The sequence below is a fragment of the Palaemon carinicauda genome, chromosome 38 (assembly GCF_036898095.1).
Source record: "Palaemon carinicauda isolate YSFRI2023 chromosome 38, ASM3689809v2, whole genome shotgun sequence".
Taxonomy (NCBI): domain Eukaryota; kingdom Metazoa; phylum Arthropoda; class Malacostraca; order Decapoda; family Palaemonidae; genus Palaemon; species Palaemon carinicauda.
This window is the reverse complement of record NC_090762.1, coordinates 25,476,949-25,490,289: the sequence shown is the minus strand read 5'-3', so window position 1 is coordinate 25,490,289 and position 13,341 is coordinate 25,476,949. Positions and strand designations below refer to the sequence as shown.

Genomic DNA, 13,341 nt, shown 5'->3' with positions numbered 1-13,341 from the left:
TCTCAGCCCCATCAACAAACAAATTGAACAACCATGCCAACATCACACATTCCTGTCTCACCCCCCATCAACAAACAAATTGAACAACCATGCCAACATCACACATTCCTGTCTCACCCCCCATCAACAAACAAATTGAACAACCATGGCAAAATCACACATGTCTGTCTCAGCCCCATCAACAAACAAATTGAACAACCATGGCAACATCACACATTCCTGTCTCACCCCCCATCAACAAACAAATTGAACAACCATAGCAACATCACATATTTGTCTGACACCCATCAACAAACAAATTGAATAACCATAGGGACATCACACATTCCTGTCTTTTCCCCATCAACAAACGAATTGAATAACCATGGCAACATCACACATTTCTGTCTCAGCCCCATCAACAAACAAATTGAACAACCATGGCAACCTCACATATTTGTCTGACACCCATTAACAAACAAATTGAATAACCATAGGGACATCACACATTCCTGTCTCACCCCCACCGACAAACAAATTGAACAACTATGGAAACATCACACATATCTGTCTCAGCCCCATCAACAAACAAATTGAACAACCGTTGGGACCTCACACATTCCTGTCTTTTCCCCATCAACAAACAAATTGAACAACCATGGCAACATCACACATATCTGTCTCATCCCAATCAACAAACAAATTGAATAATCATGGCAACATCACACATTGCTGTCTTTCCCCCATTAACAAGCAAATTGAACAACCATGGCAACATCACACATTTCTGTCTCACTCCCATCAACAAACAATTTGAACAACCATAGGGACATCACACATTCCTGTCTTTTCCCCATCAATAAACAAATTGAACAACGATGGGGACATCACACATATCTATCTCAGCCCCATCAACAAACAAATTGAACAACTATGGGGACATCACACATTCCTGTCTCACCCCCATCAACAAACAAATTGAAAAACCTTAGGCACATCACACATATTTGTCTCACTCCCATCAACAAACAAATTGAACAATCATGGCAACATCACACATTTCTGTCTCAGTCCCATCAGCAAACAAATTGACCAACCATTGGGATATCACACATTCCTGTCTCACCCCCATCAACAAACAAATTGAACAACCATAGGGACATCACACATTCCTATCTCACCCCCATCAACAAACAAATTGAACAACCATGGCAACATCACACATATCTGTCTCAGCCCTATCAACAAACAAATTGAACAACCATGGGGACATCACACATTCCTGTCTCACCCCCATCAACTTACAAATTGAACAACCTTAGGGACATCACACATTCCTGTCTCACCCCCATCAACAAACAAATTGAACAATCATGGCAACATCACACATTTCTGTCTCAGCCCCATCAGCAAACAAATTGAACAACTATTGGGATATCACACATTCCTGTCTCACCCCCATCAACAAACAAACTGAACAACCATGTGGATATCACACATTCCTGCCTCACCCCCATCAACAAACAAATTGAACAACCATATTGACGTCACACATTCCTATCTCACCCCCATCAACAAACAAATTGAACAACCATAGGGACACTCATATTCCTGTCTTTTCCCCATCAACAAACAAATTGAACAACCATGGCAACATCACACATATCTGTCTCAGCCCCATCAACAAACAAATTGAATAACCATGGCAACATCACACATTCCTGTCTCACCCCCATCAACAAACAAATTGAACAACCATAGGGACACTCACATTCCTGTCTTTTCCCCATCAACAAACAAATTGAATAACCATGGCAACATCACACTTTCTTGTCTCATCCCCACTCTCACTGGAAACCACTCACTCGCTTCATTTCCTGTACTAACACGCTTTACTGCTTATGTATACACACTTTACTGCTTGGAACAACCTTCCACTAATTCTATATAACCTCATCCCATTCCACATCACTTCCCTTATCAACTCTATCTTAGGCTTTCTCCAGATCCATGAATGCAACATACACCTTTTCTTTTGCTAAATATTTCTTGCATATCTGCCTAACTGTAAAAATGTGATCCATGCATCTCCTACCTTTTCTAAATATTCAAAATATTCAGCCCATCTTTTCCTAGCCTCCTCTCCTTTCATCTTTCACTCGCTTCATTTCTTGATCCATTCTTTCTTACTCTCTTCACCTTCCAAAACAACTTCTTATTCTGTTCATGCAAACGACCCAATCCCTGACCCAACCTTCAGTCAGCCTCCCTCTTTGCCTCAGATACCTTATGTTTTACCTCCACCTTTTTCTTTATATCTTTCATACTGTTCTACACTGTTACTATAAAGCCATTCCTCAAATGCCCTCTCTTTCTTTTCCACTTTAATTTCACTTCTTCATTCCACTATTCACTACCCTTCTTCATTCCACTATTCACTACCCTTCCTCATACTGCCTCCAACAATCCTCTTGCCACACATATCCCTTGCAATCCCAACAAAATTTTACTTTACGAACTTTCACTCGTTCTGCAGATCACCAGTTTCACTTTTTTCACTCTGTCAATTTCCCTTTCCAACCTTTCTTGATATTCACTTTTTACCTCATTGTTTTTTTTTTTTTTTTTTTTTTTTTTTTTTTTTACTACCTCCCTTTTGCATCCCCCTCAATGTATTTTCCCACTTTTTTGCTATAACTAATTTTCCTTAAACCAAAATATTATCACATTTACTGTTAGCCATACCCATAAACCTATGCACATCTTTCAATCTTCCAAACATCCTTCTTGTTATCAACATAATCCATTAAAGCCTTTTCTACCACTCATCCATTTGCCTCTCTTACCCCATGTATACTTGATATTATCTTTCTTTTTGAAGAAATTACAACTTATCACTACCTCTTGTTCAACACACATATCTACCAGTCTCTCACCACTCTCATTTTCACCGGGTACGCCATACTTCCCAATGACACCTTCCACCTCTCCAGCATCCACTCTGGCATTTTAGTTACCCATCACAACTATATAATTCCTTCGACACAGTCCTTCTACACACCCAGTTATTCATTCCGTTCTTCACTTTTTTCACAACCCAGCATATATGCACAAACAAAATTCTAATAACCCCCTTAACCAACCTAACCCTTAGCCATATTAACAGAGATGATACATCCTTCTATTCGACTACAGTACTTAACCTGTCATCCATTCACTCAGCAATAAAGCCACACCCTCTCTTGCTCTTCCCCTTTCAATCCAAGACATTTTAACCAGTCACTTCACAAAACATCACTTCACCCTTCCCTTTTATCTTTGTCTCACAGGTGCGGGGATACCTAGTCCCCTCATCCTGTCCCTCTTAGTTGCCTCTTACGACATGCAGGGATAAGTTGACGCTATTCTAATTGTTGTTAATACTGCTTAAAACAAATAGCTTGGTATTAACAGATGTATGTTTAATCGTTGCATATGGAATTCCTCTGGATCCAGGAGCTCTACCATTACAAGTACCAAGTGTGGAATCAAATTCCCTTTCAGTAAAAGGAGAATAATATAAGAAAAGAAAACTATTCACTCATGCTAAACTAAGAACAATATAATTTCATAATCTTTTCTAATTACTGTTTCACTTGTAGATATTACTGTGTTTTTCATCACTAATTTTATATCAATTATTACATTGATAAATACATAATTATTTAAAGCCTAGTGAAATTAAGTGGGGATACCTAACATGGTAAAAGGGTTTATGTCTCGCCATGATCAGCAAAGCTATACTACTCAGAGCCACCAATACTAGGATGGTTTGCTGTGAGTGATCAGAATAGTCTCCACCATCACCAATCCGCATTGGCCAGTGTGGTAATGAAAATGCCAAACCACTGACATGAATAAGGACATGTCTCTGTCCTTTGTCCAACAGTTGACTAAAAACGGCTGCATTTGTTGAAGTTTAGAGTTAACCAAACTTTAGGTAAATTAGATTATTGTTAGTTATTATCTCTTTCTTCAGTTTTTAAAACATATAATTTATGTTTTTAATTTATTTGAGGTTTTCCTTCCGGATTTCATTTACTACATTCTATTTGAGAATTATTTATCAAAAATTATTTGATGAGTATTTTTGCAATTCCCAAGTTTAGTGAATTTAATTGAGGAGAAACCTGTTTAAATTTGGCTTTGTGGTTTGTTGTAATATGTACTAATTATGATATTAAGGGCACTTTACTATTAATTTATGTTTTATATTGATTTATTAAAGGTTTTTGTTATATTTTCTTGTCTTGTCTTTTCAGAAACTACTTGTACGTTGATATGGTTGATGAATGAGGTAAAACCATGGCTTTGTATTTTGTCATCTCTCTATTCCGTTCATCACACAGCATTTATAGTATTCCCAGAAGAATGTCCAAGGAAATTAGTGTTAAGGTTTGTTTGAAATTGTTCCTATTACAGTACTCTAGAATTATTCACTATTGCTCTGTGAGGATATGGGAAATTTTGTTTTGGTATATTTTTAGTTTTATTTCTAATATTTAGATGATACAGTGCTTTAAAAGTACTTTATTAAAGGAAATAATAATTCCTTACTCTAAAAAGGGATTAGAGTAGCTTCTGTTAATTTGTGGGCAAGAGTCAGATGTAATAATCATCTGCCGTTGTGTTTACTGATGTCCACCTCTATTTCATGTTATCCATTTATTCCTATTATTATACAACGCTTTTATTCTTCAAAATAGGGAATGTCTTCAGTGGAGCAGGAACACCTGTTAAAATAGGTAATTTGGTAGTTAATGAAAGGTGGGGAGAGTGGCTGAGTAGCTCTGTCCAGTCTCCTGTCAAAGAAACTCCACTTTTGTCTTATGCTGGAACCAGTACAGATGCACCGTTGTGTCAAGGTTAAAGGCTGTCTAATATTTTTTTCTTTTGTACTTTGAGTGGTTGATTGTTGGCTTCGCCTTCATTATTATGCAAGGAAAGCAGGATATTTAAAAATGGGGAAAAGTTGGACACTAATAGTTTTATGGCAAAATTGGCAACAGATTCACACACGGCTTTTTTCGTAAAGAGCAGGATTGTCTGCAATCATCCTCATGTGTTTGGTGTATATTGTAGCCTCACGTTCAGTGGTAAGCCTTTGGTTAGAAGAGGAAAAGGAAGACTAAGGACTGGTGTTATCCTTGCCAAAGTCCAAGATGACGCTGAAGAAGCTTTGTAGTACATTTCTTTTCCCATTGACATTCTAGACTAATGAAGCTGCTTCGTACATGCCCTTGGGTCTGTCTCTGGGGAGTATGCATCAGGAGCAAGGAGAACTTGCATCTTCATTGGCACATTAATCTCTTTCTGACTTCTTGGGATAGGCCTCACCTTTGTTTTCAAGAGGAATCCTGCAGTTAGGCTGTGGGGGTTAAGGCTGGGGTATGTATGCTGTAGACCATCTTCATGGCCCTTATTCCACTGGAGAGTACCCACACGCCCATGAACGCCTTGATGCTAGGTCTTTTGGTGGTTTCTCAAGTAGTGGTGTAGATAGCCCAGATTCCATAGGGGGACAGTAAGCATCTTGTCTATAGGAATGTAACGATTTTCTCCAATTTTGCTGACCCTGTGTTAGGTACGAAGCGCTTGAAACATTACTCGCTAGATTTGACTTGATAATGGTAAACTTCATTTCTAAGCTCCACTCTTTAGATCAGGCATGGGCTGTCTGGTCCGCGACGTATTGTTTCTAGGTTAGAGATATATTTTGAATCCTTTTTATCATTATTATTATTATTAGGAAATAATGAAAGCCCTGTCATTTTTATGTAAACTTTCATTGTAAGACAAATAAAACAAGGAAGAATTGCAAAAACAATTATGTATTTGTCAAGTAAATTCTTGCACATATGTATTATCATGAGGGGAAGGATGGTGGAATATATACCAACCCTTTGGTCATCTTATGCCAAGTTTTTTATTCCGGACTGTGATCTCCCTCAAGGAAAAAGAATCCCTCCTTTTCCTAGTGATATTTTGCGATTATCTGGGGATTTCTGGTATCTCTCTTCCCAAAGCTTTAAAAAAAAAAAAGAAAAAAACATGGGACTAACACCTGCAATCAAATAAAAATCCACAACAAACAGACAGGGATTCAGCACTGTGATAGCACCCCAGCAGTGATGCACAAAATTTCCATTAAAAGTGCAAACCAAAACACAAATTACGGAGATAAAAAGGATGTTAAAGACAGTGGATTTGAACATGCTACCAAGAGGAGTTGGTAAAAATATTCTGCAGTAAACATTAGAATTGAAAGAATATTTTTGGTCTTTAGAATCAATATACAGTACGTTACAGAATGTCGTATCTGAGAATAATGCCTATTATGGAATAAATACACTATGTTTATTGTACTAAAAATTCAAAGCCTTTTTCTGATATGGTACTGAAAACTATATACTGTAGCACTACAACACTACTTTTCTGAATTGAAATATTTGCCAAAATTCTAGAATAATACGAGCTTCTTGAAACGACTCGTGAGTTTATACTAGATGTGCTTTTGTCGGGTGATTTTGCTTTTCGAGAACATGAAAAATGATGGTGCTGGGAGTAATTTTGTGAAGAAAAATTTTAATGGTGTGATGTCACGCATGTTATAAGTTTAATGCCTTGTATATACCTTTATCTAGTTTTGATTTGAAGAAAATTTAATTGTCACATTATTTGTATGATAATTGAGTGTCTATGTACAAAATTAGGCTAGTCTTTGATAAATGATAAGGCCGCAATGAGTTTGTGACTTCATTTGAGAGTGAAGGTATTATGGATGGACATATCACATTCTTTTGCTTGCGTAAAGCTGGGAATGGTATTATGAGAGTATCAGAAGAAATTTCTAACACTTTTATAATGAATATTTTTGGATCAGACCCTGAGTACAGTACTCCCTTAACTCTTCTCGTTAAGTCTATGTTGTGTCGTAACCATTTGGTATTTTCCTCCTGATATTATGCGATCAAGTATTGCATTAGTCTCTTTATTATCAAGACCGTCCATATGCATACCCCTTCTTTGAGCAGAGTTGTGAATGAACTCAAAGCAAGTAAATGTATTAAATTAGTTTAGGTTTTTTCAATTGATGAGAAATATATAATGGCTGGGTCATGAACTTTTCTTAAAAGGAAGTAAAGCAATAACCAAAAACACATGTAATATAAACAGTCCAGCAGTGTTAAGCCTTCAGATTATTATTATTATTATTATTATTATTATTATTATTATGATTATTATGATTATTATTATTATTATGATTAATTGGTAAGCTACAACCGTAGTTGGAAAATCAGGATGCTATAAGCCCAGGGGCTCCAAGAGGGGAAGATAGCCCAGTGAGGAAAGGAAACAAAAGAAAATAAAATATTCTAATAACAGTAACATTTAGATAAATATCTCCTATATAAACGATAAAAACTAACAAAACAGATGGAAGAGAAAAAAGATAGAATAGTGTGCCTAAGTGTACCCTCAAGCAAGAAAACTCTTAACCCAAGACAGTGGAAGACCATGGTACAGAGGTCATGGCACTACCAAATACTAGAGAACAATGGTTTGATTTTGGAGTGTCCTCCTAGAAGGGCTGCTTGCCATAGCTAAAGAGTCTCTTTTACCCTTACCAAGAGGAAAGTGGACACTGAACAGTTACAGTGCAGAAGTTACCCCTTGGGTGAAGAAGAATTGTTTGGTAATCTCAGTGTTGTCAGGTGTGTGAGGACAGAGGAGAATATATAAAGAATAGCCCAGACTATGCTGTGTGTGTGTGTGTGTGTGTGTAGGCAAAGGGAAAATGAACCTTAACCAGAGAGGAGGATCCAATGTAGTACTTTCTGGCCAGTCAAAGGACCCCATAACTCTCTAGCAGATGTAGAAAATTTTATTGTAATTAGCAAATATCAGTTGGTTCAAATGAACATTGTCGTATTAAAGGAGATACCGGATTCGAGATGGTTTACCTGTATTGGTTTTTATCAGATACATTTTAATGTTTCATAGTAATTCATATTATGGCTTACAGTGATGAAATCAGCTTTTTACCGATCATTGCTTTCAAGTACAGCACTGAAAAAAATACATTGTTTTTTCTATTCATTCGAAAGTAATTTTACAAAGAAGAAATGAAATTAATTTTCTCAGAGATGAAGGATTGGAACACACTGAGAAATTCAGTTTATGTCATATAAATAAAGAAAGTTTGTAACTAGGAGAAAAATTTTGTCCCATGACATGGTAAATGAAGTGTATGCTAAGTAAGTGTTAGATTTGTTAGTAGAATGGTAGATATTGGAACTATTTCTATTTCTATTGTTGGACTGTACTATTAGTCTTTTATTTCTTTTTTTATTAGCAATATATTGGTTATGTATAATCATGTTGTGGTTGTTGCTTAAATTGATATAATTTATTCTTTTCTTCCAGACTGATTGGCAGTTTGTGTGAAGGGGTAGAAAGTGCAGGAAAGTCAGAGCTTTGTTGTGTGTTATTGCGGCTATTACTCCACACAGTTCGATACTATTTCGGACTTATGCAGACCTTGCTTTTGAATGGTTCTTTAGAGGATGTAGCGAATGAGTTCATCATTGAAAGGTTAAGTATTGTATTTTTCCTCAAAAGTATTATCACATGTGAAAGTATTTCAATGTTTATCAGTGAAATATACTGTACTTTTGATAATGCGTCTGTAAAAAAAAAAGACATGAGAGCCATGATTCTGAGTTTGTTTTACAACTGTCACATCATTCATATATGGACCTCATTTGTGATTTATGAATATCCCAATAAACTGTAGTAATTTAGTGTAGCATACAGAACACAAAAAAGAACTATTCCATGTATGATACCTGGATTCTCAGGTTTATATCAGTTAAAGTGACTCAGGTGGCTAACACCAGTCATATTGCAGCGACTGTTTCGTACCCCTGACAGTGAGGCATTTATTGACTGAATGACCCACTTTTAGCACCTTAAGAAATAGATATTTTTTTGCGGCTCTAGGTAAGGATGGCATGTTCATCCCTGCAAGATTCTTATGCAGAATGTATTGTACTATGCCAGTTATATTTTCAGATTTATTTCAGAAGCAGGTTTTCTGGAATCTATTTAACATTAATAAGAACATCTTTGCTTTTATTGATTTAGATTTACTGTAATATCCATTTTTTTACTTCATAACAAACTATATCGGTGGCAATGATCTTCGAAGCCAGGATGCCAGAAAACTCCAAATCAATCAGACAGGTGGCTTTGGTTTCTTAAGTTGTTAATGTTTTATGTAATTACTTAGAACAATTTTTGAACCTAGAAATTAATTTAGTTAATTAATTTTGTTGTTGTTGTTGGTCCTTGTCCCTTCTGAGATATTGATATTCACATAGGCATCAAGCCAAGTTTGGAGTGCATACCCACCTGACTGTTAGGCAATGAGAACTGCCTCATCATCTTCTTACAGGTACAGCCCTCTTCTTGTGCCTTGAAGCATTCTCGTGAATTTAAAAGGCAAAATATTATTTTTGATAACTGATAACAGGAAATTACAATTTAATGGCAGTGGCTTATTTGAAGAATCAGGGTGGAACAAGAGGGGTCACACCATTGTTTCTTAGTAGATATTTTGTTTTGCAGAAGCAAAGTATGTTGATGTTGTACCCAGGTTTGTTCCAGGAAAGCTCAAGAGGGTAGTAAACACTCCCAGCTGGGAAACCAGGTTCTTCTACTCAAATGTCCACTGCACAAAATATGCAAGAGTCTCTGGTGTTAGTTTGTGGCCACTAGTTATAAACTGCCTGGCTGCATTAAGGAGTCTAGAAGAAAGATGTGTCGATATGTCATTAGGCTATCCTGTGGCTATATACTGTAACTAATGTTTATTGCTATGCCGATGCAAACTTTTAGGTCATTTATGTGTGTTACTCTCAGAGTCATTTTCTCCACAACCAGACAAAGAAAAAGGGGTTTGATTGCATCACATTATGGTTGCTAATCAACCACAGTGCATGGTGGTGCAATGCGCCCTCACATAACGTTTTTCACTACACTCGTGGTCGTGAAGTAATGAGGACATATCCTCATCCTCTCTCTATGATTAGAAATCAGCATTCACCACGCATATCCATATAGTGCTTAGTGCTTTTGCCTTGTATGTTTTTTATTATTCACTGTCACTATTGTTACAATCATTACCTGCGAGTTATGAGTCGGTGCATTATGCCTGGTAAGCCTGATAATGTGCGTTGCATGGCCCGGCCGTGATGGACATCCCTGTGGCACCTTCATGAGTCGGGTAGATATTGATTTGCATCCTGTTTACCCCTCTTGCTGTGGTAAGAGATGTTCTGTGAAATCATCATGTAAGTACTGTACTGGAGGGAGTGGCTGTCCTCCCATTGGGAGAGATATCGTTCTTGTTGAAAGAAATGAACTAAGCGGGGTCATTCTCCTTCTTTGTCTTTTGCCAGCTGTGACAAGATAAGAAAGTTCATTTCTCTGGTGCAAGTTATCCCCCAACCAGGTCCTCCATGTCAAGAACCCACTGAGGCTTCAGTCACGGATGAGGATGGCCATGATAATTTTTTAATGTTTTTTCACCCAGTGTTGATGATATACAATATGGACTTTTTTTCACAATATCATCCCTGAAAGATTTGTGTCCTGGCTAATGAGATTAATTGGATGCAACTTTGAAAGGCCTATCTAAATGATTGCTCTTTTAGATCAACAAAGGTGAATGTAATACTGTAGTCCCTTGCCATATTATTATTATTATTATTATTATTATTATTATTATTATTATTATTATAACTATCTAAGCTCCAACCCTAGCTGGAAAAGCAGGATGCATGTAAGCCCAAGGGCTCCAGCAGAAAAATATAGCCCAGTGAGGAAATAAACTATATGAAAAGTTATAAACAATAAGGATGAAATATTTTAAGAGTATCATTAAAATGGATCTTTCATATATAAACTATAAAACAAGATTTGTGCCAACCTGTTCAACATTAGAACATTTGCTGCAACTTTGAGGTTTTGAAATTCTCTGGATTCAATTACCCAATTAGGGATATCTTTCCACAACTTAGTTACGGCTGGAATAAAACTTCTAGAATACTGTGTAGTGTTGAGTTTCATAATAGGGAAGGCCTGAATATTAGAATTAACTGCATACCTATCATTACAAACAGGGTGGCACTGTCCCGGAAGATCTGAATGTGAAGTATTTTCTGATTATGAAAAATTTTATGCAACTTGCATAACGAACTAATTGAATGATGGTGCCTGAGATTAGTATCTAGATCAGGAACAAGAATTTTAATAGACCGTAAGTTCCTGTCCAACAAATTGATGTGAGAATCAACAGCTGAAGACCAGACAGGAGAACACTACTTGAAACAAGATAAAATGAAAGAATTAAAACACTTCTTCAGAATAGATTGATCACCGAAAATCCTAAGACTTTATCTATAAGCCAATATTTTGTGCAATTAAAGAAGACACAGACCTAATGTCTCTCAAAAGTGGAAAATCAAACTTGAAATTTTAAGAGTCATACAGTATTAAACATTATCAATGCTGAGATCCTAATGTTGAGAAGTAACTCTCCTCGACCTACTTACAAGCATATTTTAAGTTTTTCTTAGGATTCAACTTCATGCCCCTCGATTTGCACCATGTACTAATTTTAGTTAGATTTCTATGAAGGGATTCAGCAATGGAATTGATGCTAAGAGAGTAGCATCATATGCATATGCAATGAGCAATGAGCTTGTTCACTAGGCCAAATCACATATCATGAGATATAGAATGAAAAGAACACTACCCTTAGGAACACCAAATATCACTTTCCTATACTGTACTTACTATGGTACCAATCAGCAACAACTCTGTGATCTGTTACATAAAAATTATGAAAACTAATAAAATACAATAGTACCTTGGCTTACCAGTCAAATTCATTGTGGGAGTGAGCATGCATCTTGAAATCCTCTGGTACTAAAGAAAATTTACCAAAAGAAATAAATTCACCTTGATGCATTCCACACGTACATAAAAAATCGTACGGTACACAAATTTTTAAAGGTTTCTTAAATGTCTAACCCACTAACATGAGAAATGAATAAAAATTAATGAGAAATAGAAATAAGTTAAGATTTGACCTTCAGTTTACCTTTGAGTCGAATCGTGGCTGGCGTGAGGGAGACGAGAGTCTGTACTGTTGTAGTACAGGCATTTTTCCAATTGTACTAAATACCTAATGCCTTTTATCTTTCCCTTTTATAGAAATATGATGATTAAAAAAAAGTTACCAGGACCCATTTCCATTTTTTTTCTAGAAATGGGCATTGTTGATATTGTATACAGTATATTATCAATTGAGATATCCTAAATCGTATCAAACCTTTAAGGCATGATATTTCATTACACCCAAGAAATTCTGTCCATTATGTGATAGTCTCATTCATACAGTACTTATCTTTGAAAAAGCCTATGCAGTGCAAAATTCAGATGCAATTCTTTTAGCATAATTGAAATTTGTTTGCTCGTATCCAGTTACTTGTATCCTGAGTTACTACAGTACTGTAATTTGTTGATAGGAATTTTATTTCAAATTTTCCTTAAGTCATTAATGACTGTACTTCATCACCTAGAAAAATTATAATGTATCAAGTGGTAGAGAGTTGAACATAGAAAATAACAAAGTTCCTGAATTATTTCTTTATTTGCAGAAATTGCAATGTGAGTGTAATGGACGAATCATTTTGGAAAGAAGCATTTTCCCTGAATTGCCATCCTGACTCGAAAGATATAGCCCCTAATGATCCATTGTAAGTTAAATTATTATTGTTTTCATTTGAGGCAATAGTCAAAGTTCCACCTTTGCTGTTCCAGACTATGATTAAGATAAGAATAGTAGCAGAAAAATAGTCTCATTGTGAAAATAGTGTGCACGAGAATGTAGTCTGTATTTGAGCAATTAATGTATGTATTTGTAATACTTTTGATAGTTTGACTCCCTTGGTATCTTTTTAATCGTATAACCTTTCATGAATTGTTTCTTTCATTGATATACCTTCTGTTTTTATTTAGTCATAAAAACAGTTACTTCAGATTTCTAATGTCATACACTGCTTTACTCAGTCTTTCTTCCTGAGCTTCTGTCAGGTCTATATCTATCCCTCTCCTTTTTTTTCCCTTCTGTGATTTGGCAGCTTCCTATAGGTGTTCTTCTTTCATATCAAAATTTTTTCAAAAGTCTGCTCTTTCATTTTCTTTAATCAGTACGTTAGCTTTCTCCATTCCCTCTTAGCATGCAGAAGCTCT

General features: G+C 36.1%; 1 protein-coding gene across 1 annotated transcript in view; it reads left to right on the top strand.

The window, feature by feature from the left end:
• Positions 1 to 13,341, top strand: part of LOC137630269 (gamma-tubulin complex component 5-like) — a 163,847-nt gene that overhangs the window by 130,119 nt on the left and 20,387 nt on the right. The window contains exons 7-9 of the mRNA XM_068361719.1: positions 4,281 to 4,413; positions 8,446 to 8,613; positions 12,747 to 12,845. Of these exons, the coding sequence (XP_068217820.1) occupies positions 4,281 to 4,413; positions 8,446 to 8,613; positions 12,747 to 12,845 (400 nt within the window). The remainder of the gene's footprint in view (positions 1 to 4,280; positions 4,414 to 8,445; positions 8,614 to 12,746; positions 12,846 to 13,341) is intronic.